Below are 26600 nucleotides of genomic sequence, written 5' to 3'. Positions count from 1 at the left end.
CCTCTAGTGACAACAATAACGTATTAGGCTACGTTACAAAATAAATACAAGTACTGGTATTGTGTTACATCTTCCTGTGTTCGGTAATAGTTGATAAAGGCTGAACAAATTTAAAATATTTCCAAAAAAAACTGAATCCAGGCTGCTGTGAAACCCAAACACAAGTGAATGTTAACCCAGAAAAAGGCAGCTGATTGCGCCAGAAGTTAAATCATTTGTTTTCCCAAGAAATTAAAAACGGTGGAAAATCCATGTCATTAATTGTTCAGAATGAGGAGATAGACGTGTCTAAGAAATTTGGAGCACGTATGTGAAACAGGATATGCGTAATAACGGGTGTGTGTATGGATGTCATGCATAATAAATCAGCAATAAACCAGACATGCCTACCAAATTGCATGAGTTTGTGGGGGAGGAGGAGGAGGAGAAGAGAAAAACAATAGGGGTCACTAATTAGGCTGACTCATGCCTACATTTGCATGTCTGAATACAGCAGGCCAGCAGTGTCATTGTCATGTAACAGTTCAAGACAATGGTGTACACTGCCTGGCACCAGAGGATTTTATAAGCCCACAATCAACCATTGTGGCAAAATTGATCTCTGCATGGTACTTAATATTTAAAAGATAGATGGGGGTGATGGCAAAGATGGGACTTGCAGTCTTGAAGTTGTACACCAGTGTAACATTTATAAGCCAAGCATGTACTGAATTTAAACATAATGGAATATTGACTGTATAGCATAGCCTACCACTCAAACTGAAACAAAACTTAATCCTCACACTAAAATAGAGATGTTCCAAGAAATACAAGCACCATTCAACCATATAACACAAACTGAATATTATTAGTGCACTGAGTGAAGTATACTTATGATAACTTTTTGATCAGGAGAGTTCAGCCATGAAGTCAGTTGAATTCTAATTAAAATTCACTTTACCCACTGCATTCATTTAGGGAGAGAAATGTTTTTTTTTTTCGCAACTGTAAAAATTTGACCTATTCTATCATCAAAATGAACATGAAACCTAAGAATGGCACAACCTAATTCAGTTCATATTTTCTTATTATCCAATTAACTCTAAGGCCCTGACAAATGCATTCATTCTGAAAAGCCAGAAGTAGAGCAATTTTTTCATATACTCATGTAACAGTTAATACCGACTGACATTATGTGGAAGCACCTGCAGGTCATCTCCAAGGCTGGCAGACAGCAGCTTCTCTCATTTAACCTTGAAAACAAAAGGAGATCAGGAGAAAAATAGCAAAACCCGCAAGAACAACAAAGCAGAGCTTAATATCGGAAAGAAGCACACAAAGGCCAGCATTTAACAAATGTTGAACATTTATTTGAAGTGATAGAAATGTGGTATTGCTTGAATGAAATGAAAACAGCGTTTATAAACAGCTTGTTTGCAATGAAGATGTAAAAATAAAGCAGCATTCTTTCCTCGGCTGTACCATTTAAACAAAAAAATATAAATGTACACAAAATCAGAGGCAAAGGTATGAAATCTAAGGAGAAAAGCCTCAGACCAATACATACAATAATTATAGAATACATTAATAAATACCCAGAATTAGCATTTCCTCAAAACGAGCAGTGGATTTGTACAAGAAAAAAAATGTTTATTTACAAAACTCAGTACCTTCTTACTGGCACGAGAAAATAAATTAAATTAAAAAAAACAAAGAAAATGCATGAAGGCCAAGTAAAATTTGTGCCATTTTTTCCCAATGGTCTATTTTGCATTCCTGAAAATGAATTATGCAGAGAAACTCAGGACAATATAAATACATCAGCATTTTTGTAAGGGCCTGTGAACACATAATTCCTATAGCTGTAGCTAGATATGTAGTGGCCTGTCTGAACCCATCCTAAAGAACAGTACAGCATTATTGCCTTGCTAGAATAGATACTCTTGTTACAATTTTGATAACTGAAAATGTGACAACTGGAAGGTAGATTTCTTTCAAAACACGGAAATAAATGACTCAATTACTACCCTTACATTTGAATCCAATACCAATTTTAATTTGAGTTTATGGATTTAAACTGTCAAAATAAAAGTTAAATTTAAATAATCTGCTTTTCACCATACAAAATCCCCAAAAGCCCACCAGTGCTTGACTGCAATGGCTTCTCTTACTATAATGTATATAATCTAATATGTTACAAATATTTCAAAATTTGAAAAAAATGTAAATATTTCTTATTTCCTACCAAAATAATTTCTGTCTGTAACACAGATTTTAATTATTGCGTCAATGTACACAATTTAGTTAATTTAGTTATAAAAATTAGAGTATCTATATACATTTCTTTTACACAATAATGCAATAGACCCATTCATTTTGATTTATCAAATAGGTAGGCTGCAAATATGTCAGTGCGGCAGCTAAACAAGGCCCTTTGTTTGCGCTGGACTGATACATATGGCCACTCTGCATAACAGGCACATCAGGTCACTTCCTGACAAATGACCACATTTCTTATTGTATACAATAAATTAAATAATAATGAAATAATAAATGATAAATAACTTATGAAATGTTCCCCCTCCCCCTCCCCCCTCCAAACTGTAAAAATAGAATAGGTTCATAGATACAGTCTCTCTAATGTTTTGAACCAATGGAACTTTCATCAGTTTTTCACTAGTAGAAAAAAACCAGGCCCCTCCCTTGAAGTTAAACACCAGGATTTTCTCCCCATTTTTTTTTTAAACCTGGTAAACACGAGCTGCGTTTATTCTTGGCATTGAGGTGCTGAGAAGCAAATTGCACTTTCAGGTCCAGAACGTTAAGCCAGTGCTACTTTTTCGAAGTGTGGCATTTGAAAAAAATAAATACAGCTACAAAATAAATTAGAACAGAACATTGTGTAATACACTGGAGCCATTACAATAGTAATCAAATTCATAATGTGAAATATGGCTGTAATGAGCTTGACTGCCGGTAATAACTTAAATGCTCAGGATAGTGTCTAATATAAACCTTTTTAGCTGTTGACCCAAGGACATACAAACGTAGTACCAAATATCATGGCTTCAGATGAACTCTTTAGCTTAGTTCCACAGTCAATAGTTGCAAGTGTGATAAGCAAAGTCATTTCAAGGGACTCAAATAATAATAATAGGGAGTTATGAGTTTGGCTGTGCTATGAACAAGTGCTTATCCAGTTTTAATGAGAAATTAAATGGACAATCCCTTCAGTTTGCTAGGATGCAGAGGGTCAGAGACACTGCGGTGAATTCTGGGGCTCCAGATTTGACACTTCAGCAATGGTCACAACGCACCGCACGGGAGGCTCAAAGGAAGTCCCTGAGGTGCACACACAATGATAGCTCATCATGACCCACATCAGCGAGAAATAATTAAATAAGGTACGATGACATAAATAAAGTGGCAGTTTCTGAAAGAGGGGGATGCGTTGCTACTGAAGGGAGGCATAGGATGGTGCTGAGTACATGAGTAACTCTCTGCGGACCTGGGTCACATTTAGATGTCAGCCTCTACGCTGCGTATTAACAATGGACCTGTTCGAAAGGGCGGCTGCAATCTCACCGACTTCCAGACGAAAGTCAGAGAAAAAAAACCCTTTGCTTTAAACCGAAACGTTTCACACTTAAAATGTGTAAAACGTGCGCGAGTTCCCGCTATCCCGCCGCGCTTCGCTCAGCTAAACCCTCACGACTTAATGGCTTCTTCCAGCAGCTGATTGTCCGTAAAGGTGGCGGGGGGTTCTGGGACGGATTCGGACAGGCCAATCAGGGACTCCAGGAGGCAGGTGCCGGTCTCGCTGGAGTACGAGAGGCTGGGGTAGCTGGGCAGCTGGAAGTGGAAGAAATTGTCCAGGTGGTCGTAGTCCTTCAGCGAGCTGTAGAGGGCGCTGGGGCCGTAGTCGGGGAAGCTGCCGAAGAACTCCAGGTCCGAGTCGGAGGAGAGGCTCAGGTCCATGTAGCTCCGGGCCGAGGGCTCCACGGACGGGGAGGGCGTGTTGGGGAAGTCCTGCAGGGGGCAGCCGTGGAACAGGGCGGCGGCCTGGTTGGCGTTCTCGTCCAGGTACGAGGAGATGGCGGGGCCCCGGGCGTCGGCGCTGGGGTCGCCGTCCTCGCTGTCGGCCGCGCTCAGGCTCAGGATGCGCGCCAGCCCGTCGTCGTCCACGTCCAGCGTGGCCCCGCCGGGGCGGGGCTCCGAGTCCTCGCTCTGCCCCGAGGAGCTGGACGAGTCCGTGGTGTCGCTGCAGCAGCTGCTCTCTCCCGCCGACGCCAGCTGCGGGCTGAAGTGGAAGGAGGGCGTGGGAGGAGGGGCCGCCTCCGGCTCCTGCTCCTCCTCCACCTCCTCCTGCTCCTCCTCCGCGGCGGTGGAGCTCTCCTCCAGCCTCTTCTCCAGCTCCAGCTTCATGATGGTGTGGATGTAGTGCGTCTGCACGCGGCTGGAGTTGAACTCGATGCGCCCCTCCGTGTTGCCGCAGCCGTCCTTCGTGCAGCCGCAGGGGAACGAGGAGTGGTCCATCTGTTCGGGGACAAAGCCACAGGATGTTAGGGCGCGCAGGAACAGCAGCCTCCCAGTTCAAATCTCAATGTGCAACATCCCTGGACAAAGCGGCTACTTCTAATGGCTTCATGACATACACAGTGAAGTGCTCGGTGTTAAGTCTCCAGTATAAAACATCTTTACTCTGACAAAGTACATATGATGCCTACTGGGACTCTGTTAGCGTAAATTGAACTCTGATCCAACGCAGCCATTTTGATACACAGATGTATAAACGGACAGTAATGAAATCGAATACTGACAACTGACTGCAAAGTAAATAAATCCCAATGTAGCATCATCATAAGCCGCGTTTCCACCGAAATTACCCGGAACTCAGTCCCAGGAACTACTTTACCAGGAACTAAAAGGTTCCTTCAGCCAATGGTTGTCTGCGTTTCCACCGGGGTCTAAAGTACCGCGAAGATTAGGCAAAATAATAGCCCACTGACGTTGTCGTCGGTCCATCTGTCATATGATTTCTTCTGTAACCCCATACTACCACCGAAGTAGCCTACATTATTTTCTAATAACCGGGACAGCCCGGAGGGGTTTATTCCCCTTATATACAACGGGTTACCAACAATGACTATATATCGTTACTTTTGTATTTATTGATTTTCATATATCCTCTCAAACACATTCATTAACAGCAGAAAACATGCACACGTTGTAAACAATTAGCTGTTTTATTACTTTCTCGTCGTCAATTCCATATAGGCTAATCGCAAAATGACAAGAATAGAACGAAAACTCGGACTTGCGTGAAAATGTATTAGTAGTGGTACAGCCACCGTTTGCTTTCCTTCGAAGTTACTGCTAGCCGAGCAGCGAAGTGTGCCCTCCAGATGCGAACCATGCACCATAAATGAGTCCATAGTCTTCCTGGTCTTTTCGTGGAATTGAAAAATGGCAGTAAAATTGAGTAAAATTACGGCAGTCTGAAAAAGCTAAAGGGAAGATTACTAGAATTAACCTGTTATTTTACCCGGATAAAAAGTGCGGACGGTGATTTCCAGTTTGCTTGTACTGTATCACCAATGTTAATTATGCAGAACTACCGCATACCTCACATAACTGTATCAAACGTTTTGAGTCAATTACGACGGGCTTACAAAGAAAATCCGGAAGAAAATATTCAGCAACCGAATGAATCCGTTTGAATGTTTTGGTAGCCTACGTAATATGCTGTCCCAGCACGAATGCTTAGCATTTTATAAAACGAATACTAAAGCAAGAAAAGAACAGAAGAGCACACGTTATAATTCCAAGACGTTGATAGGCTATAAACAAAAGTAGGCTACTGCGCCGCATAACATACAAGTTTGATTTGAAGTTATTATGAAAATAAATTGGTTTGCCGCTGCATATTTTCAAACATGGCGGGTAATGGCGGAAAATAAATACAACACAAACGCTACGAGTACTCGACCAATCAAAAATGTTCAGCGCTGCAAGCTCCACCCAAAAGGTTCCTGTACTTTCGGAAAGTACTACCCCCCGAGCAGGAACGTTTTGGGGGGTAAAACAAAGCCCCCAGAACTAAATTTAGACCCTAGTTCCTGCGGTGGAAACGCACTGAGTTCCTCAAAAGGTTCCTAGTTCCGGGGTATAGTTCCTGCGGTGGAAACGCGGCTTAAGTGAAGCATGCAACAGTGTTACAAACACAGAAAGCGGGTTTTTTTCCCCTAGTATTTGTGACTACTGGGGGATGGCATGGAGCTTAATCCAGACACTTAAGACCCTCTTACGGGTCCTTGTGCGGGCAGAAAGTGGCACGTAAGGGGGCAGACAGCGGGTCCCTGGCACACTCTACCTGGCACTTGATGCCGGCCAGGCTGCAGGCGCAGGTGTCGGGCTCGCAGAAGCCCTGGCAGTCGCAGCCGCAGTCCTCCCGCGACAGGCGGATCTGGTGCAGCTGCCTCTTCTCCTCCTTGTCCACCTTCTTGATGCCGGCGGCCTTGAGCAGGGCGTGCCTCTGCTTGGAGGGGTAGGGGTGCAGGAAGGAGCCGTCGTCCAGGTCCACCCCGCTGATGTCCACCTCCTCCTCCGGGATGTCGTCCACCGTCAGCCGCTTGGCCTCCTCCGACTCCCGGGTGCCGTTATTGGTCAGCTGCGGAGAGCAGGAAATGACATCACGCATGAGAACAAGAACTAATTCTCGGTGTGTGCTTGCGTGACTGTGTGTAGTGTGTGCCTGTGTGTGTGTTTACATATGTGCGTGTGTGTGCTTGTAAATAACAGACACTGTTGGGAGTAATTGTAGTCTTGCAGTAAAATTCACTAGGAAGCCTAATTCTGTCCCTTTCCTGACTCCAGGAAGCAGCCAGTCTGGGTCCCATCTCCCTCACTTCCATCCAGGCTCAGCGCACACCCAGGCCCTCCCGTCCCCAGCGGTAAAGGCTCCAGGCTCAGCGCACACCCAGGCCCTCCAGTCCCCAGCGGTAAAGGCTCCAGGCTCAGCGCACACCCAGCCCTCCCGTCCCCGGCTCCAGGCTCAGCGCACACCCAGGCCCTCCCGTCCCCGGCGGTAAAGGCTCACCTTCAGCCTCAGGGCCTCCAGCTTCTCCTCGCGCAGCCGCTGGCGCAACTTCTCGCGGCGGAGCTGGCGCTGCGCCACGGCGAACTCGGCCAGCGTGTAGCGGCGCAGGGCGCTGTGCCGGCGGTCCATGCCCAGGGTGCAGCCGCCGCGGCTGGGCACGCTGGTGAAGCCCTGGCACCGCGGGAAGAAGAAGACCGTCACGCTGTCGAAGTGCACGCCGTCCGGCCGCGGCCGCCGCGCCCGCTTCCCCGTCTTCAGGATGGACGAGGCTGCAGGGGGAGGGAGGGAGAGAGGGAGGGGCGGGGTCAGCGCGTCACTCACTCGGTTACAGTCTTCCCTTCCTTCCCATAAACACACAATTACACAAGAGACGCACAAAATAAACTATAAACACATGAAGCATGCACAGCTATTTTTTATTTATGTATTTATTTAAACTGCAGATGCGTCTAGATCTTTACTGTGCATCATTAAGGCCTGTTATATTATATTCTGTTCATTGAGCACCCCACTTTGCCAGAGATCCTCTGTAAAAAAAAGATTCTGTAGCTCAGTGGGGCTACCTGGTAAAAAATAAAGTTGTATAATGTATTTTTTAAAACTATAGAACAACACTCTTCTTGGTGGCACTGCAAGGGGGTTCAGGAACTGGAGCTCTGTGCTGTGCGTTGAAATCTAGGAGAGATATCGCATCACTACCTTCAGCAAGACGCTTAAACGGAATTCCCACAGGAAAAATGCAGGGTAAGCGAATTAAACGTGCTGTAAAATGTGAGACATGTGAGCTGGCCAGCGCACAGGCATCTGCACAGAAAATAAAGTGCGCTGGACAAAAGGGTAATTCACTGTCACACAACACCGAGAAGGAGAAGGAGGAAAAAAAGAGAGCCAAGAAGAATGGAAGCTCCAGTCTATCTGTTCTATAGTGGTATGTTTGCCTGGGACAGACGCCAGGGCTATTGGAAGGAATTTAGTGGAACGGGGCAGAACAGCTCGGCAGAGGTCCAGATATCAGTCTAAACACACAAGACGCAGATGCACCCGCTTGCAGTTCCTTAATCAGCCACTAGATGGTGTACCATGCACGCAAAAATCCCTCTGGCCAAAGTACACATTGAAAAATACCCAAGCCTGTCATTTTTAAAGTCACTACACAGACCTCCGAGTGGCCACACATGGTATATACACAGGAAAGCAGGGATGTTGGATCTATTTAAGTACAGCTTATTATGCTGCTATTAATATTATGCAGTAAAAGTCTACACTCTCCTGACTCTTTAAAAACTTGATTCCTACACCCCAAAACATGAATGAGGGGTCCCACAAATGCCCAAGTTAGATCATTACTACTCGGACATACTGCATGTTCCAACTTCTATTACTCTCTCCCTCTCTCTGTATAACACATAAACATACAGGCGCACACAAACATGCATACACACACACACACACACACACACACACACAGAGTCTAAGCGGAGTCTGGAGCAGTCTGGCAGGCTGCCAGGTCAGATGTCACAGGCGCACATCCGCACCAGTTCCACGCCACTAATTACAGGGAGGCGGAGACCAGGAGCCAGCGACTGGGAGCCCAGACCGCCCTGCGTTCCTCTGTCCCTCAGTCACAGGGAAGAGGCAGACACGTGAACCCAGGGCCGCCGCGTTTGGGAAAACAACCCAGGAATGTCCCACCGGCGGAGCCACGCAGCGCCAGGGATGGAGAGATGTGTGGGAATTTGGAATCTTCCGGAAATGGGGAGAGGCGAGGCGATTCTCCCACTGCTTTGGCTGTTGGGCCTATTTATTTTCGCAAACAGCTGGGTGTATTTATTTTTGCGAACAGTTTGGTATCTGCAAACAGCGTTCTCCTTGTCCCCCCTCCTCCCCCCCCCCCCCCTCCTTGGTCCATGCAGTAACCGTATCAGATGGTGGGGGTGGGGGGTTCAGAACCCTCTCCTGTTTAAACCAGCAGAGAGACCAGCTGTGCGCGTGCTAGCCCCTGCACCACGAGAACAAATAAAGCACACATGAAACTCCCACGCAGCGTGTCTGTGATTTACGGCACACTCCTGCACTTCGGCGCAGGAACATTCAGCCCTGTGTTTCCCCCGCTCCGCACGTCTGGGGAAGTTTTAAAGGAGCACATTTTCTTCCCAGCCCTGCGATCCAAAACGGCTAACTAACAGCAGCTTGCCTTCTGCTAACAGAGCGCATGGGAAAGTGCCACCGGGCCATTTTTTCGGTGCAGCTGTCCCGCACAGAGACCCGAGTTTGCGGTTCTGAGAACGCGAGCCCGTTTCGATTGATCGGGTTCACCACGAATCCCAGCGTGTCCACAGACAGCCCCCGAACACTTCCGGAATGGCTGCCACCCTGCTCGCCACGAGCGCTCAGCCAAAAACAGACACAAGCCGTCTCTCTGGCTACCCCCTCTGGTGTGCGGCCGTGTGATAAGGCACAGGGGCTCATCCTCCAAACGGCCCGCTGGTCTGGCCTGATAGCAGGAGACCCTGCGCTGACCCCGCGGCCTGACACTCCCCCTCCCTCCCTCTGCCGCTCCTCTGCACTGGGGCCTTTACCTCTCCCTCCCTCGCTGTCTCTCTCCATCCCTCTCTTCTCTCTCGCTTTAGAACAGTCCTCATCCCTCTATCTAAACCAGCCACAAATTTCTTCCAACACCAATAATTTTATCATTCCCTCTTCCCTCCATTTCCCACCATATCTCCTCCTCCTCCTCTCTCTCTCCAGCTCTCTCCTCCTCTCTCTCACTCTCTATCCAGTGCTCTCCTCCTTTCTCACGGCCGTTCTGATTTCTCTATTCCTCTCAGTCCATCTCCTTTCTCTCCCTCCATCTCCCTCCCTCCTTTACATGATCCTCTCTGTGTAGTGTATTTTAGGCAGGTGTGTATTGGGTGTTCAGACTGTGACAGGTGTGTGTTGGGTGTTCAGACTGTGACAGGTGTGTGTGGGTGTTCAGACTGTGGCAGGTGTGTGTTGGGTGTTCAGACTGTGACAGGTGTGTGTTGGGTGTTCAGACTGTGACAGGTGTGTGTTGGGTGTTCAGACTGTGACAGGTGTGTGTTGGGTGTTCAGACTGTGGCAGGTGTGTGTCGGGTGTTCAGACTGTGACAGGTGTGTGTTGGGTGTTCAGACTGTGTGTGTTGGTTCTGCTGAGGTCTGTAGCACACAGTATGCAGAGGCTCATTGCCAGCACTCCTCACTGGCTGCGTGCCCACCCCACTAAACTGCCGATCTCACACAGTCAGAGCGCGTCCCCACGCTACCGTATGGAGGCCCCTAAAAGCAAGGCACACTGCAGTACCAAGTTGAGGTGTGTGGATCTCAAAATATGTGACACACAGATGTACAGTTATTTTCCTGCAGGGTACGTTTTGCTGATTACTGCAGAAGGTTCATTTTTTTTTACCCATAAAAATATTTCATATGTGCTCTATCGCTCGGGGCCTGGAGGTAGGACGGAGAGATAAGGCGAGCTTGCGAGAGCTGGAAAGCGGCGTGGCGGACGACTGCGAGGCCGCGTTACTCGAAAAGCGGGAGAACACTCACTGGGAAGGGCTGGCGCTGGGGAACTGGGGTTGCTGGGCCTGGAGTCCAGGGTGTCGGAGTAGCAGCTGTCCCCATCGGACTCCCACTCCGAGAAGGCGGAGGAGGAGAGGGACGAGGGCGAAGCCGACGAGTAGCAGGGGTCCTCGTCCACCTCCTCAAACTTCCTCTTGAGTGGCCTGCTCATGGCGCTTCCGAGGTGGCTGGACTGTCTGCTGGGCCCAGAACAGACGCAACAAAGATTAATACGGGCAATCGCAGCGAAACTCGCAGGCTGTCAATTATTTCAAAACCTGTATTTGCAATTTGTCTGGGAATCTCCATAGCTAATTAGTTATAATGTTAAAAGACAATATCAACAATAAAGTGCAAAAAAGTACACTAAAACTGTTGTTATTCTTAAAGAGTAAAAGCATAGTCACATCAAACTTCCTATTCAAATGTGCAGAGAACAGACACCTCTTATCTTCCAGGAAGTACTTAAAGTTGAACAGGAAGCTGAAGTCAAATCAATCAACCCCCTCGGCCAAATCATTCAGGAAGCCTTCAACCTTCAGCTAATCCAAGCTAGTTAACAAACACAACACAACACAACACACACACACCTCAGATGACACACTGCCTATTCCAGCCCCCTCTCCCAGACTCCCTCACGCTAACAGGCAGCGCCCGCAGAGCGCTCTGGACACAGAGCTACGGTTCGGTATTTACAGGGCGCTTCCGAAGAAGCCGTCCGGTATTCGCTTTAATCCAGCCGTAGGCGGCCCGGTTCGGCAAACAACCCGTGCCTGCATTTCCTGTGACCTGAGGCTGGGGCAAATCGTGGCCGTTCAGAGGAAGAACAATCGATCCTTTCAAAAGGACACGGAGCCCCTCCTTCCCAGCCTTCCAGACTCCCGCAGGGGCCGAGACCCAGCCGCTCACTAATAACCTGCTCGTCTGTGGGAGCGAGCCAGATTCCCCCGGGCACCCGTCCACGGCCGTTTCCCAGGAACCCGTCCGCCCGTTAGAGCCCCTGCTTAACCCTTTAAGGTGCGGGATCACAAACGTGCGATCACAATGTTCTTAACTGAACATTCTAATGCTGATGTAACGGCCACCACAGGTAATCGAAAGCAATGGAGTTTGAGAACACAGACTAGGTTTTCTGGAGTGTTTTTTTTCTTAATTTCTTAACTTTCCCATCCAAAGGGTTAACTGGCAGTGGGAGAGAAGCTAGCCTGTACGGGGTGACCCAGCTCGCACAGCGACACAGAGAGTGTATTACAGAGAACTGGGTCCAGGATTGCAGGGCTCAGTTGAGACAGTATGCAGTCCAGGCTAAGTTGACCCTAAAGATACACAAAGACCTGTCACTGCTATCAGTGAGAGCTACATTTTCGTCTTTGGGAACAGGAGGAAAAGATGGTGTATGATGGGAGATAAACAGCATAAGTGGCAGAGCTGGAAGGTGACTGCGAGCAGGTAGCAGAATAGAGGCTGCATCTCAGCCATTTTGGAAGATTTAAGCGAGGAGCTGGCTTCAGAATGAAAAAGCTCTGATGTTTTCGAAGGGATCGATTGACCTGGTGAGTGATTACAGAAGAGGGTCCGCTAACACAAAAAGGAATTTGCGCCGCACTACGCTTCAGACGTTCTCCACTCTGAAAGTAAACCACTCCAATTTTCACCTCTTCTGCAATCATACCAGGGTACTGTGGCGGTAAATGAACCACCATGTTAAAGCACTCTGGAATGGCACAGAAGCATAGCTGAGACCAAACCTCTCACACCCTCTGTCCATTCCATGCATCTGTCCATAAGCCAGCCAGCCAGATGATAAAAAATCATCTTCAAAGAAGATGTTGTGCACAAAGTTGTCATCTTAACATGGAAATGCAACAGCATTACTCTAAAAGGATGGGCTCATGAGAAATTACTTCATAAACAGTATTGCACATTTATTGAACAAAGGAACTTTTTTTCCATTAGGAAATCTGACCTAATACATTGTCATTTGAAAACAATGCAAAGAGAATGAGAATCGTCCTTTTCCTCCTAACTTAAGCACCATTTAGGCGGCGAAGTAAGAAAAGGAGTTTTATTTTTAAATAAATAATTCCAAGCGGGAATAACGCAACCCTTTCGTCGGCAGTTGCGGGACAGCCGGTGAAAGCCTGTGGGTCAGAGAATAATACAGCCCAAGAGCCCCTCAATATTTCAGCACAGCCAGAACAAGACCGCAGGGGCACATAAGGGGCTCACACACACGCAAAACACCATCATGAGCAAAAACACGCACACACCTCTCCAGTAGCGCACTACCCAGGGTGAGAGGTGAACCTACAGTGCTAGCGTCACACTGACGAATGGCGCTGTTTTAGGCTTAAGTGTGTCATATCATTTATATTTACATAAACGTGAATTGTTACGGTAATGAGCACCCAGGCACAGAACGACCCATCGGCCAATGCAAAAGCTGAACGCACAGAGTACTTGGATGCATATATAATTATTTTCACACTGAAGAGGTGGATTGCTTCTTGTTCGTTTAAAAACAGCGCTTGAGCCAAAGATGGCTATTTACTTGTCTCCTTTAATTAGCCACAGACACCCCTCCAACCCCCCTTAAGCAACCCCCCCCCCCCCTCCAGAGGATGTGGGTGGGTTGGGTACCCAGACCCGTCAGTCAGAGCACCACTCTGTCAGGAAGGGCCCACAACCATTAGCAGAGCTGGGCTGTTCGCCTCCACCCCGACCTCCGTCAGTCCAGCTGGACAGAACCCCAAACGCGGCCCGCCAAGCACTGTACTGTACGTCAGTGCATACGCAAGACAGCACGCTTCATTTCACACTCTTCATTCAAGACTCTGTTCATCTGAGATGAGATTTGAAATGGGAGGGGAAAATAAACACTATTTCATTATTTTTTTTAAACATTTTTTAAAATCGCCTATTTGCAATGGAGTATGTCCAGGAGGAGATGGAAGCTGCTCATGGGGTAAGATTAGCAAAGCTAACCCACAAAACTAACCCATTTCATTCTTCACATTCAGGTTACGATCAGGTACTAAGCTTTAATACTCTCAGAGACACTTTACAGGCACCGCAAAACTATTTGCACCAGCATCCACTGACTACATCAGATTCACTGATTGAACTGATGTGTCCGTCTGATAAAAATCGCCCACAAACACTGAAAAAAAACACCAGCAGCAGCCACTTCAACAAAACTTTCTGATAAAAGGAGGCTTCAAGGCCAAATGAACAGGCCTTAAAGCTGGGACAGCATTACAAACAGCAAAAAGGCAAAACCCGGGAAGGCTGTAGTAACGCTGCTGTAATGCGTCCGGTCTAGGAAGAACCAGCAATCTCCCAGGTCTGCCTGCTTTCTCCAACTGATCCCACTGAATTGCAATTCAATAATAATAATAATAAAACTGTGATAAAGTTTTCCACAAGCAAAAGTATCATGCCAACACAGTTGACATGACAGATTCCAAAGGGTAATCTTCTGTCAAGTAACTTGCCTTTTTCTTTTTTTGTGTATTGCATTTCTTAATTTTTGATAGGATAAAAAAAACAAGATACCAAATCCTGTGTTATCCCTAAAGGATGAATAAACTGCACTGATATTTGGCGGTTGGAGAAGGCAACCCTGATATATATAATCAGTGAATATGCATCTCCCTGGATGTGATGTATCCAACAGGTCTTACCTCCAAATATTTGAATAAGAGAACCATGAGCACTATGAGACCCTTACACCTTCTCTCAGAATAATGCCTCCAGCCAAATAAGTCTCACTCTCTCAATTTCAAGCTATGCTATTTTGAGAAGGGTTCTTGTGATGTTCTTCTTCAGGATATCGAGTTTTAACTTGATATCGAGTCTTATCACTGATCACATGGTGCAAATCGTTCAAGCGATCAGAAATGTGGTCTCGTGTCTAATTTAAAGCGCAGTTTAAAACTCGTGGCTCTCGCAGTTGCAGACAGCTTTGAGGAACATTAATTCTCACACGATACCCTTCCACAAGCATATACTATTCTGGAGTAGTAAATAACCTGCAAGATTAGTGCTGGTTAAAATAGCTTATTTTAGCCAGCCTCCAAAAAAAAACCCAGAGTGAGAACTGGGAACTTATTTTCCAGGCTTGGCATAGGGCTGGCAACAAGAACTGATCATACATGGTGTACCGTGTGGTGCCCGTCGGGACAGCGTCTGGCGCCAGGGAACAAAGTTCACCGAGGTTCACGTGCGTCTGACGCGGGCTCTCCGCTCCACCGTCAGAGGCAGCCTCAGGTGCCAAGCACACGCGGCGTCTGGGCACTCTCCCGATCGCAGAGCGACTGCGTCCCCGGCCGCTTTTATCTGATTGGGGTTGCGCAAGTGACCGCACTGTAAACAATTAACTCCCGTCACGCCTGGGTCGGGTTGCAGGCTCAAGGTTCTGGTGAAAATGCGAGCGAAATTATGCAACACGCACACCGTGAGATTCGTGCCAAAAAACGTAAAAGCTGCAGAGGCCAATTCTTTTGAGATGGAGACGGCCCATCTTGTCAGACATGCATAATGTTAATGTCTAGGCCTCAGATGAAAGACCAGAGACTGGTGTATAAGCTTTTGAATTATGAATCTTTTTTTATTTCTCCAAGGAATAGCCCAACCTTTGGAGCACAGGAAAACTGGCAGCCGTGAACTACTGGAGCTTTTAAAAGCTTCAGTCAGCTGTTTTTAATTTGACTCCTCCCAACCAGTCTGAAATCAAATTTGATTCTTTACAAATTGTAGGCCTAATGGCAACATTTTCTTAACAGCTTTTCATCCGTTTCATGGAGAAACACAATCAATTCTCATTTAGTTGCATTCCTATTTCGCCCGTCCATTTATCGTTAAAATACACCTATGCTCATCAAATCACTATGCTTAATACATAGCAAACAAAAACGTATAAATGGGCCCAGGTCGACCACTGAGCCCGCAATGCGTGATATTTTAATTAAGAACAGGAATGTGGGACGGAAGAGGGGAGAAGGAAAGAGGACGCATTTCTGGGCAGCAGAAGTAGGTCATTGTCTTTTAACCGGGGACCACCTGACAATTTGATTTGTGTTAACATTGTTCACTGAACAGAAACAGCGGCGCCGCTGAACCTAGAGGGCTGGTCCGTGTTATGTTAAATATTGAGCACTTCCTTCCTCCTCATCCTCTATTCTACTGAGAAAAAGAGCAATAGTGCTAGATGGTGACGCTGTCAGTTATGCTACCTTTCGCAGCCATTTGATAAGTCACTGTGGTGCTTTTGCTGCGTTTTCTCTCCGTCATCGCATCTTCCATTTCGATTACCATTAAATCATACGGAGAGCGCAACATCAGTAGTGTGTCACAGTACGATAAGAATCTCGGACAGACCAAAAAGACCAAGACAGCTGAAAACAGAGAAGCGATATTGCAGAAGTGGGAAAAGGAAAAACTTTTAAAGGGACCAAAAAAGGTGATACTAGATGCGGTGTTGGCCAGGCTCGTCAGTGAGGAAAATACAGGAAGTTATTTTTAAAATTCCCCCAAAAGTCTATATGCGCACATGCACGCAATTCATTCTCAAATCATTTTAGTTTACAGTGGTATTGTAATATGATCACTGAAGAGTGCTGAATGGTCCAGATTAATCATTTTCATAACCCACGATAGAAGTGGCTAAATTATAAATCATTGTCAGTGAATTTCGAAGCAGCTCAAAAAGCTATAAAACTATAAAGTGAAAAGGGAGGCACTGCTTCGAATCCTCTGGTCAGAGGACATAAATCCGACATGGTTTTGTTCAGATCTTCATTCTCGCACCTGTTACCTCGTACCTCGCAGCAAAAAAAAAAAAAAAAAAGCGGACGTAGGATGACTCGAGAGTTGTTGCTTTCTCCGTGACCCGGTGGCTGTTCAGCGTATCGCAGACTGACCTGAATTCCTAGCGGGGATTTGCCCAGACAGCCTCGGGTGGTTGCCTCGTGGCTGAACAAGGGTCTAGCATCCGTGTGCAAAGCGTGCACGGAGCTTTCCCGGCGCTGCACCGCAGGCTAGCGGCAGACAGCGATTTTGCAGATGTTAAGTTCTTGCCGGCCGCCTCACGACAACCTTCCTTCCTACTGCTGATCTCCAGCCCGCGTCATTCATAGTACTGTCCATTCCCGAAAGCACGTGTGCGATACAACTACAGATGGTAGTAAAGAACAAGATCATTCCATTGCGGTTTCGGCAAGTACTGAGTGCTCAGAATAGTTTTTATTAACTTGTATATTTTCTTTATATATTCGAATGCATATTATTCAAGATGACCTTTACAAGTATATCATAATTGCTTCATAAATTGCTAGTCAAAAATGATTAAATAACAGTAGGCTAGTAATAATAATTATCCTGCAGACAGGAAAGACATGCCTAATATTCAATAAACAGTAAGGCCTTGTGCTGTATCATAGCAACCTACGTCCTTTTGAGTTTTGTTTTCACTTTGTTTTCACTAAAATATAATCCTCTGTGGTGCACTTTGCCAAGGAGACATTCTGTTCCTTGCCTTCTTCCTCTTTCTCTCATTCAATCCAAATGAGAGAAGAGGGTGGAGACTTTAAACAAATAAATAACACCAGGGCTCAAGTCAACAGGAGTTCCACACTGGCAGCCCCGCTCCCTTCGCTCTGGGATAACGCAACAAATATTTAACCCAGATGTGTTCCAGCAGTTTCCCCACTCCCGTTCCTCTCGGAAAGGGAAAGTGCGCTCCACACGCCTCTCCCGCGCGCTGGGCTCCAGCCCTCCGAGGAGGGCGTGAGTGCGGGTGGGTTAGAGACACCGTGACTGTCAAAACTGACACCGCTGCGACTGATTAATGACTGCTAAATTACACCGCGGTCACTCGCCGTATTTTTCCATTTGCTGAGTACAGAGTGCCTTAATTCTGCCGATTTTCAAATGGAGGGGATGTCCCTCCAATTTAACCTGAGCAAATGCTTGCTGTAACTGTAATTGTGATGTTGACCCAACTGACCCTGGGTCAATTGGAGGAGCTAAAGCACCAGAGCGCTGGACATTTGGACATTTTCCCTCTGCAGGCAATTAGATTTCATTTCAGCCCCCCTCAAACACAGAGGAGATCCACGGTCACAGCCTGCACCTTGTTTCTGTTCTCTCTTTAGCATGACACTCACTGAATAACAACCTCAACAGTACAGAAAAGGCCAGTAAATACACCACTGACCTGAGAATGCTTATACATGCAAATTAAGAGGTTTGAGCTGAGCTGGAACGCCTCCCATTGCTGAAACCATCGTGTGCTGTGGTTTAGGGAGGGGAGCACACCTTTGAAATGCAACAAGCACTTTGCTTTAAAGGGTTTGACCAGCTGTCAGTCTGGAGTTTCCTGAACGTTCCCGATCAAACCCTCACATCCCTGAGCATTCCCAAACTAAGCACATCCCTGAGCAGGTTTAGCCTGGGTTCGTCTCTAGTCCGCTGTGAGTAGACTAAAGAATGTGGTACACAGGGGTGGTGTGGCAGGTCTTGGCTATTAATAATGGAATGCATTTATTTTTTACTGAAAAACTAGAGAAAATTGGCCCTCAGTGTGGAGGCGGCATCATACATGGGAGGCCTGTCCCTTGGGGAGGGGGGGGGCTGTCTGGGGCACAGGAGGTCAGCCCCGCACCGGCGAGCTGTACGCAAAGCTGGGGGACACCACAAAGCAGATGGAACCCCTTGGCTGCACTCCCCCACCCCAACCCCCCTCCCCACCCCAATTCTGTCCAGGCACACAAAAGCTGGAGCACTCTGGGAAAATAAGTAATCAGGCACACCCAGTCTGAGGCCAGCTGGTTTTCAGCACCTCTTTCTCGCCAGCTTTAATGCCAGGAGAGGCTGCAGTGCTCACGCCACACTGTCCCCAAAACAGCTCACACCTCTGTGCTTCTGCAAAAGCCCCTTGTGTGATTATAATGATGGAGCAGAAGAAGCAGGAAACCAGTTAGACAAGTCTGAACATTTATACCTGCAGTCTCTCTCTCTCTCTCTCTCTCTCTCTCTCACCCTCTCTCTCTAACTCTCTCGCCCTCTCTCTCTCATGCATAATTCAGAAAGGCTCCTCTCAGTGACACATGCAGGTGCAGCATATAAGCAGTCATTCCTCGAGACTCCATTTCCCTGTGGAAAGGAGGCGCATCGTTTTTTTCCCCACCCATTTCTTTCTTTCTTTCTTTTTGCCCACAGCTACCAACAAATCCAAGTTCAGGGGGTGGGGGGAGAAAATCCTTTTTTAATGATATCAGCACAGGAGCCAAGAAACCAAACTGAAATGGGGAGGAACATTTCACATGCCAATGAATGAGTAGCTCTCATTGTTTCCATGCTATCAGAATGACCTAATATTCCCCACAGGAACTTTCCAAAGGGGGTTCTGCCATGGAGCAAGTGGTTATTTCTACAATTCACCAATAAAATTTCAAACTGCATGACTCTCTCCAATTCCAGTGGGAAGTGCCAAATATCTAGCATTCCATCTTTATCGGCTACTTTATAACCACTTACGGCTGAAACAGTTTCACAACAGTAGCCTACAAATTTGCCAAGACCCTGCATGTATGGATATGGATGTGATGTATGAATGGACAGGTATGACCACAGCTAATAAATCAACATCTAACTAATCATTTCAGAGTGGGAATTAGAATTTGTCACACAGATTTTTCTACTGAAAACGTAACCTCATAAGATTTTTTTAAACGTGCAAAGATCCTACATAAGTCCCAAACCTTATTCGTGCATGAATAGATAAATTAACACAACCCTTGAGCAATTCTCTGAGGTCAGCATTTACGTTCTATGGCGTCTGTTAATGTTTATTAATAAGACAGGCCGCGTTAACCACAGACACTACAACAAGGAAGTCGGTGGACTCGCCTTGCAAAGCTCAGAGGGTTGGGCGAGTAATTGCGGCCCCCCGTTGTGTGCAAGAAGTGGGGACAGTCTAGCATGTGGCAGTTATTTGAAGCATCATTAAACCCAGAGTTACGTAGACCCAAGAAGCTTGCCTAATTAACTTCTCTTTGAACAGCACGTTAAAACCGCACGGCTCCGTCACCAAATTATACGTTTTGGTAAATCTTAGGAGTCCCCCAACGTGTTTAAACCTGGGAGATTTGTTTAATACCATTCACTTAAAAACGATTTGTCAAATGCCATCTCATTCAAAATTAATGTTTTGCTGTAACTGTGCTGAAAATGAAAACGTGATCATTTTCAGTGGGGCCGATGTAGTGTTATTGTTCTCCATTTACAAATTATTATTGGCAGCTTGACTAGCATTCTCAATAGAATAAACAGCACCGCGCATAGATCTTCAGTCAAATTCCTAGCCAAAAGTGTTGCAGTTAACCTCCCAACCCCCGGAAACTCACGCTTTTGATAATTACTAATGCAACATTGTACTGCTGTGCTGCGCGCGGTATGCCTCCAGTCAGCTGTAGTTCCTTCAGGAGTCGCTCTTGTAACAAATACGAGGCGAATCGCTACAGCCATGAACAAGGGAAATCCAGTGCAGTTACTGAACACATACTGGCGACAGGGAGCCAACCGCTTTATATCACATAAACCTCCAAACTGAGTGTTAATTAAGATAATGTGTTAAACACACTACAGGCATAATGTTACACAGCTTTTACACTGGCGTAGCCTTCACCGCATGTCAATGTTCGATACGGTAGTATGCCATACTTTTATCACCAAACTATTTTTTTAGCACCAGCACCTGCAAACCTAGCGTAGAGCGTTTGACAACCTTAGTATTTTAAACGTTTCATTTTACACAGCGCATTTATCCACTGGCAACCGTAGGCTAGCTTACATTGTTGCATGTAGCATTCGTAACTACACACAAGAAACACTTAACGGCTAACATATACTCTATTTCTTGAGTACCATACATGACAGATTGTTCAGACAATAATTACAATGGCAAATTAGAACCTTCCCCACAAATTGTATTAAATTGTGTGCATCTCCAGTCCAGCCTATTTTTAAAGAGTCAATAAAAAGCAGTGGTTTCAGTTTAATGCGGTTTGCCCTGTTCATAAATGCAAACTTACTTTACACAAAAAATAATTACTACTAACTACCTTAGTCGGAGTTACATACACCGAAGAACATTCAAACTATTTGGCAGGAGTCCAGCCGAAAGCACTTTAAACACAAACTATCCGTATAATGCGAAATAACCACCGCATCAAACACAGCACAATTTGATACTCACCAAGAGTTCGTCGATCCGTTCACCATTAATTTAAAAAAGACCAGAAATCCGTAAATGTGTGTGTAATTTAGTCCGCGGAACTGCGCTTATCCATGCATAGTCTAGACCCTAGAGCGCTTGCTTTTTGTCTCACAGCTGAATGAGAACCACAGCAGCTGAACGCTTCCTCTTGTCTGATTCCAGCCTGCTCAGCGGTGCTGCTTTTCGTCAGTGGAAAACGGTGGGCGTCTGACGCAGGCGGTGACACAGAGAGAGAGAGAGAGAGAGAGAGAGAGAGAGGGAGAGAGAGAGAGAGCCCTTCCGAGTGCTACCCTCGGCCAACTCGCTCCCCGACAGCCAATCACCGTCATTATCTTTCATACCATAGCCCCGGGGACACGCAAACATGGACTGAGAGTCACCGAGAGAGAGAGAGTAGAGCGAGAGAGAGAGAGAGGAAAGGGTACGAAAAATAAGTCGATGTAGCTGAACCGTGGTCACGCGCCAGTTGTCAGAGAGATATCAAAATATCTTGAAATGTTGTCATGTTGCATTAACATCGCGATCAGCTGACCTGAATGGCTATGGTCTTGTGGGTGTTCTGAACGGTAATTAACCAATAAAGACCTTGTTTTTGTTTTGTAACGTTGGTACGTTAGCATTTAGTCACTACAATTATCTACCCATGTTCTGTGCTGTTTTAAGTGCATTTTTCTCCTTTGTATCATAGTGACAATAACTAATCACTTTTTTTTCCTTTTTTTTTTTTTACTTTTTCGACTGGCTATAATTACATGAGTGGAGCTTCAAGATAACACTATGTCCTAATTGTAAGAAACTGTAAGGTATGGGATTTTGACGTGGTTTCCGCAAATGTAAGATGGTTTGATCTTAGCCCCAGACAAATGTTTTCACTTTCTAATTCTACGTTCCTTTGAGCAATGTACAGCTGACATCTAGATTGAATAAATATCCCCAGTATACAGTAAAACTGCGATTCCAGTGAGTTATGTACGAATATTGTGGCAACTCATAATTATGATAATAATTCCTGGTGATTGTGATGATGACAAAGTGCTGTCATATCCGGGGCTTCTGTCCCACACTGCATCTGAGATGGACCTGTCCCCACTTGACCAGCCTGTGGTGGAGGGGATGATGTTTGGCCAAAGTGTAGCCTGGGTAACCATCCCCCACCCTAGCCCAGGCTAGAACTTCATTCTCAGGTCGGGCTGGTCAGGAGACGCTTCACCTCCACTATAAACCCCTCTGGTGTGGTACCCCCTGTCTTCGGCTAAATAGGTGAGTCTGTGATCGACTTGACCATGCTCCACAGTCCCCCAATCGGTTTAGTGACCCTTCTTTATTGTATCTTCTTAATTCCTGCTCTGCAGCCAAACTCCTGGACCCTGGGGCGAAAGGGCACCTGGGGTGAAGGTGCAATAACACACCTGTTTTCACAGAACAATCCCCAGGTGAGCTGCAAATGCCAGCTGACAACAAGCAAAGGACATAGATTTTTCCCCCTCTAAATTCTCCTTTTGTTGTCCCACTGCGCTGGCTTTCCCAGTTAAACCTGTACCTATGCAATTTTAAAGATCAGTTGAAAATCAAGGAAAGGGGAAAACACTGCAAGGTGCATGATGTTGCAGTTCAAGTCAAAAACAAGCACAAAGGTTCGCCAGGATCAGCACGTGTGCCTCAGTCAGCTGATCAGCTGGGTATGACTTGAGGACAGCATTAGAATGGATTAATAACACCCGCGTCACACTCCGCTGGTAGAACACGCTGTGTAGGGTGTTTCCCATGTTAATGCCACCAAGGGATATCCAGTCTCACACTCTTGAATCTGTTGAAACAGCCCCAGGACATGCCTATGACTTTGCTTACAAACAGATTGGTAAGGGCATTTTTTGTCTCCTTGAGCACAGAAGCATCAAATGCATTTACATGGGAAACACCCTACACAGCGTGTTCTGCATGCGCACTCTGCCTATGCGCTATTGGACCTCCTGTCACCGTGGAACACCCAGCCGCAATTAATGCATGGGTCTGCAGACAGGGCTCGATGACCAATCATATCACCCCCAGTCATTAGAGGCATCCAATCTCATCTCCACAACAGAAATCTGTGTCCATACCAAAAACAGCATTCTACACTGATAGACATTATAGACACACACACACACAATATATATATATATATATATTTATAGTGTGTGTGTGTGTATGTGTGTGTGTGCGTGTGTCTTCTTAGGGTGAGAATGCAAAAGTACTCTTGATAACCTGAATATGCTTGCAGAAGGTCAGAGTTCAGTGTGGGGGTTGATGGTGTTGCCTTGACAAATCCTTTCAGTCAGACCTGAATACATTATTGAGTCCTTAGAAGTGTGCCAAAGTATTTGCTGGGAAAGACATACCATAATAAGCGTTATAATACACCCAAATGCCTTCCATCCGTAGGGGAAACCCATGACTGCACGTGTTCCTTGGCCTGTCGAAACAAAATGCCAAATTATGAAAATGAGATGTTGGATGGCTGCCATATTACAGCTAGAAGTGATACTGATAATAATAATAACAACAGCCACTACCACAACAACAACAACATCAGAACGTCTGCCTTATTCAATGAATGTTTATTTATTTGCTGTAGAGATAGAGGGGGAGGTAGAGAGGTAGGAAAAAGACAGAGAGGGAGAAAGACAGGGAAGGATAGAGAGATCAAACTCTGAAGATTGTATGCTTATACTTTTCAGCAGTGAAGTCATTAAAAATAAATGTAGAAAGAAAGAGGACTTACTTTGAATCAAGGGTTTTATAAACATCTTTGCATAAACAAAATCCTATAAGCATTATTTGATGGATAACATCCTGATGCAAAATAAAATATATATGTACACAAAATGTAAAATATATGCGAATATATTTTGAATATACCACACAATTATAGCATCATATCTTTTCATAATTTTCCTGATGTACTTTGTAATAAACAGTACACTATGTGTTATACTTAGCCACACTTTACTTTTTATTAACAGAAATTACTGAAACAAATGAACATTGTATTTTTCTGAACAGGTCTTCAACAGAACCCATTTTCAGCTCAAGAGATGGAATATCGAAATGTAGCAATACACATCTGGCTGTAAATGTATGGTTAGTTAGCATAAGCAAAACACTGGGGGGGGGGGCAGAAGTTTATATCATGAAAGCTAATCTGATTGTTTTTTATTTGTTGATGAAGACGTACTGGTATGTACTGAAACGCTGTGATTCTCACAAGTACAGCTTGTTCTAAGACAATAAGACTAAGAAAGTTTTGGTTTCACCAGAAAAACAGTTTTTAAAAAAAATCTGTATTCAAGAGAACACAGGGATCAGTGGAAAACACAATCCCCCTCGCCTCTCACACACACACACACACCACACTCAGACCACAGGGCTTGTGTAGTGATGTGACATCATCTGCCTTGCACCAAAAGGGAGGCCTCTTGTTTTAAATCAAAGCAGACGGCGGAAATATTACCCAGTTCCCTGCTAACTCTTTGTCGCCAGAGCACCGGAACTCTGCAGTTCCGCTACCAAAACAGGGCATAGTATAAACAGCACCCTGTGTTCTCTTCCCAGGAAATTCAGTCTACCTCTCACTGCACTCCGAGCCAATGGAGTCTATTCTCAGGCACAGACAAATATCTGAGAGAGAGAGAGGGGGGTGGGCAGAGAGAGGGTGGGAGGACACAGAGGGGCAAGGAGAGATTGAGTGTGAATGAGAGAGAGAGACAGGGAGGGAGAGAGAGCGAGTGAGTGAGAGAGAGGGGGAAGGGAGAGAGGATGGGAGCAGGGAGAGTGAATGAGACAGGCAGAGAGAGACAGAGACAGAGAGGCCCTATCAATCAGAGTTCTCTTAATCAACCAGAGCTCACTTCACAATGAAGAATTTAATCAATCCTTTGTCTCACCGTTTGATTGATTGCAGGAGACAGCACTTATTGTTGCAGACCCAATCGCCATGGCCAAATCATTGTTTGGAATCAGCAGGATCAGTTCACCTTGATTAAACATAACTTCATACACTGTAGCTAGGCTTAATGTAAATCAACCCCCCCCCCTAATTATTATTATGATTTATTGACTTCAATGAGCACTCAGTAAAGCATAAATGGGGCCCTTCATAATATACTACTCTGTCAGTTTTTACTTTTTTACTCTGATTATGTTCATATTCCAATAAGGCCTTTACAGAGGGAAATCCTTTCAGTTCCTTTAATATATTGCTCTGACATGCATTTGACAGCGAGACAAAGAAATGCATTGCAAGACAATCTGAAATCTTCATGACTGCCTCTTTAAAAACTTGCACTTTAGGGGATTAGCTTGTTTTTTATAGGTTGTTGTATTCCTTAAATGAAGGTACGCAGGTCAGTCTGGTCTTAGGCAGTGTTAAGGGTTAATGACACGGTCACGGTCGCTGCAGCTCTCCGCCCACTTCCACAGCGGCGTTCCGTTTCCGTTCCCCACCCGGGCCTGCCGTCAGCTCCGCCCCACGCCCCGTCCGTCCACTCCCAAATGGGAACGGCCGTTTCCGCGCTGCGACCGCCCTTCCCAAAACTTTACTCCGCGGCAAGGGAAGTGTTCAGAGCCCCGATGTACTGAACCTTGGCTGAACATCATCCACACTCTGTTCTCACAGCAGCTGACCCCTGACCCCCCCTCCCCCTCCCCCCCACAAAAAAAAACCCAAGAGAGCTTACTGTAATGATTTCTGTGGGGGTTCAGGTTGTGAACTTCCAATCTTTGACTCCGGCACTGGATCCTACCTGCCTATTGGTGGTAGGGTACACTATCGCTGAGGAAACACATAAGTATATGAAAATAACTCATTTCATAGGGCACACGTGTCTATGTTTCGTCCTGTTCAGCCCAGGAGATCGGTGCCAGTGAACGTGCTCAGTGCAGTGCTGGTAGTCCATGAACCTTATAATGGCTTGCATGTACTGATAAAGATTTATGGGCCCACTTTTATGAGCTGCCTGTGTTCAGGCTGTCAAAGAAGAGAATACAAACAAATACAATTACAGACAACGCAGGAAACGGACAGTTCATGTTTTTACAGACCGACCTCTGTTGCTGCACCCTTGCTGGGGAAGTTGATTATCGCAAAAAGCATTTTATCTTTTTCAGAGAAGCGCTGAAGTCACGTGAGGCAGGAGCACTCTCCAAACTCTGCTTGTTTTACTGCCTGATACTTCAGAGGATCAATAGCACCCGGCCACCTGTCGAGAAGCCTAATGTAAATTCCGCCTCACCGCAACACTTCCTTGTTCCTTCCTTGTCCAATCGGCATGCTGAGTGTGCTGTCCCCAAAATTACAACACCAAAACTCCAAGCCAAGACATTGTGCAAAGCAAACGGCTTTAGTTTACGTCTAATGTTTTTTTCCAGTGAATTGGCGGGGGGGGGAGGCGGGGGGCTGAAAACACAACGGCCATTTTCATTTACCACTAAGGCACCTTGGATGACGTCCACGACAGTGCCGTCTGGAACGCGTGCAGAGAGCCAGGTTCATGCTGCGGAGGTGGATTAGTGATGAACGTCTACCTGTGATCCATGGTCCCTGATGGCTACTGCAAGAGGCTCTGCTCACCACAGGATGCACTTCATCTCCACTTCTGCCTCTCGTATGTGAAACTCCAGTCAGCC

General features: G+C 46.0%; 1 protein-coding gene across 1 annotated transcript; it reads right to left on the bottom strand.

The window, feature by feature from the left end:
• Positions 1-1327: 1327 nt before the first annotated feature.
• LOC135260951 (cysteine/serine-rich nuclear protein 1-like) lies at positions 1328-21145 on the bottom strand. The gene is made up of 5 exons (XM_064346711.1): positions 20916-21145; positions 10646-10857; positions 7079-7347; positions 6353-6649; positions 1328-4515 (listed from the first exon to the last, which is right to left on the bottom strand). Exons 1-5 carry the CDS (start codon positions 20939-20941, stop codon positions 3688-3690), a joined length of 1632 nt encoding a protein of 543 aa, XP_064202781.1. The 5' UTR covers positions 20942-21145; the 3' UTR covers positions 1328-3687.
• Between the last annotated feature and the right edge of the window lie 5455 nt (positions 21146-26600).

This window comes from Anguilla rostrata, chromosome 8 (genome assembly GCF_018555375.3).
Source record: "Anguilla rostrata isolate EN2019 chromosome 8, ASM1855537v3, whole genome shotgun sequence".
In the NCBI taxonomy this organism is placed as follows: Eukaryota; Metazoa; Chordata; class Actinopteri; order Anguilliformes; family Anguillidae; genus Anguilla; species Anguilla rostrata.
Note: the sequence above shows the minus strand (reverse complement) of the source record. Positions and strands in the feature narration are given on the sequence as shown.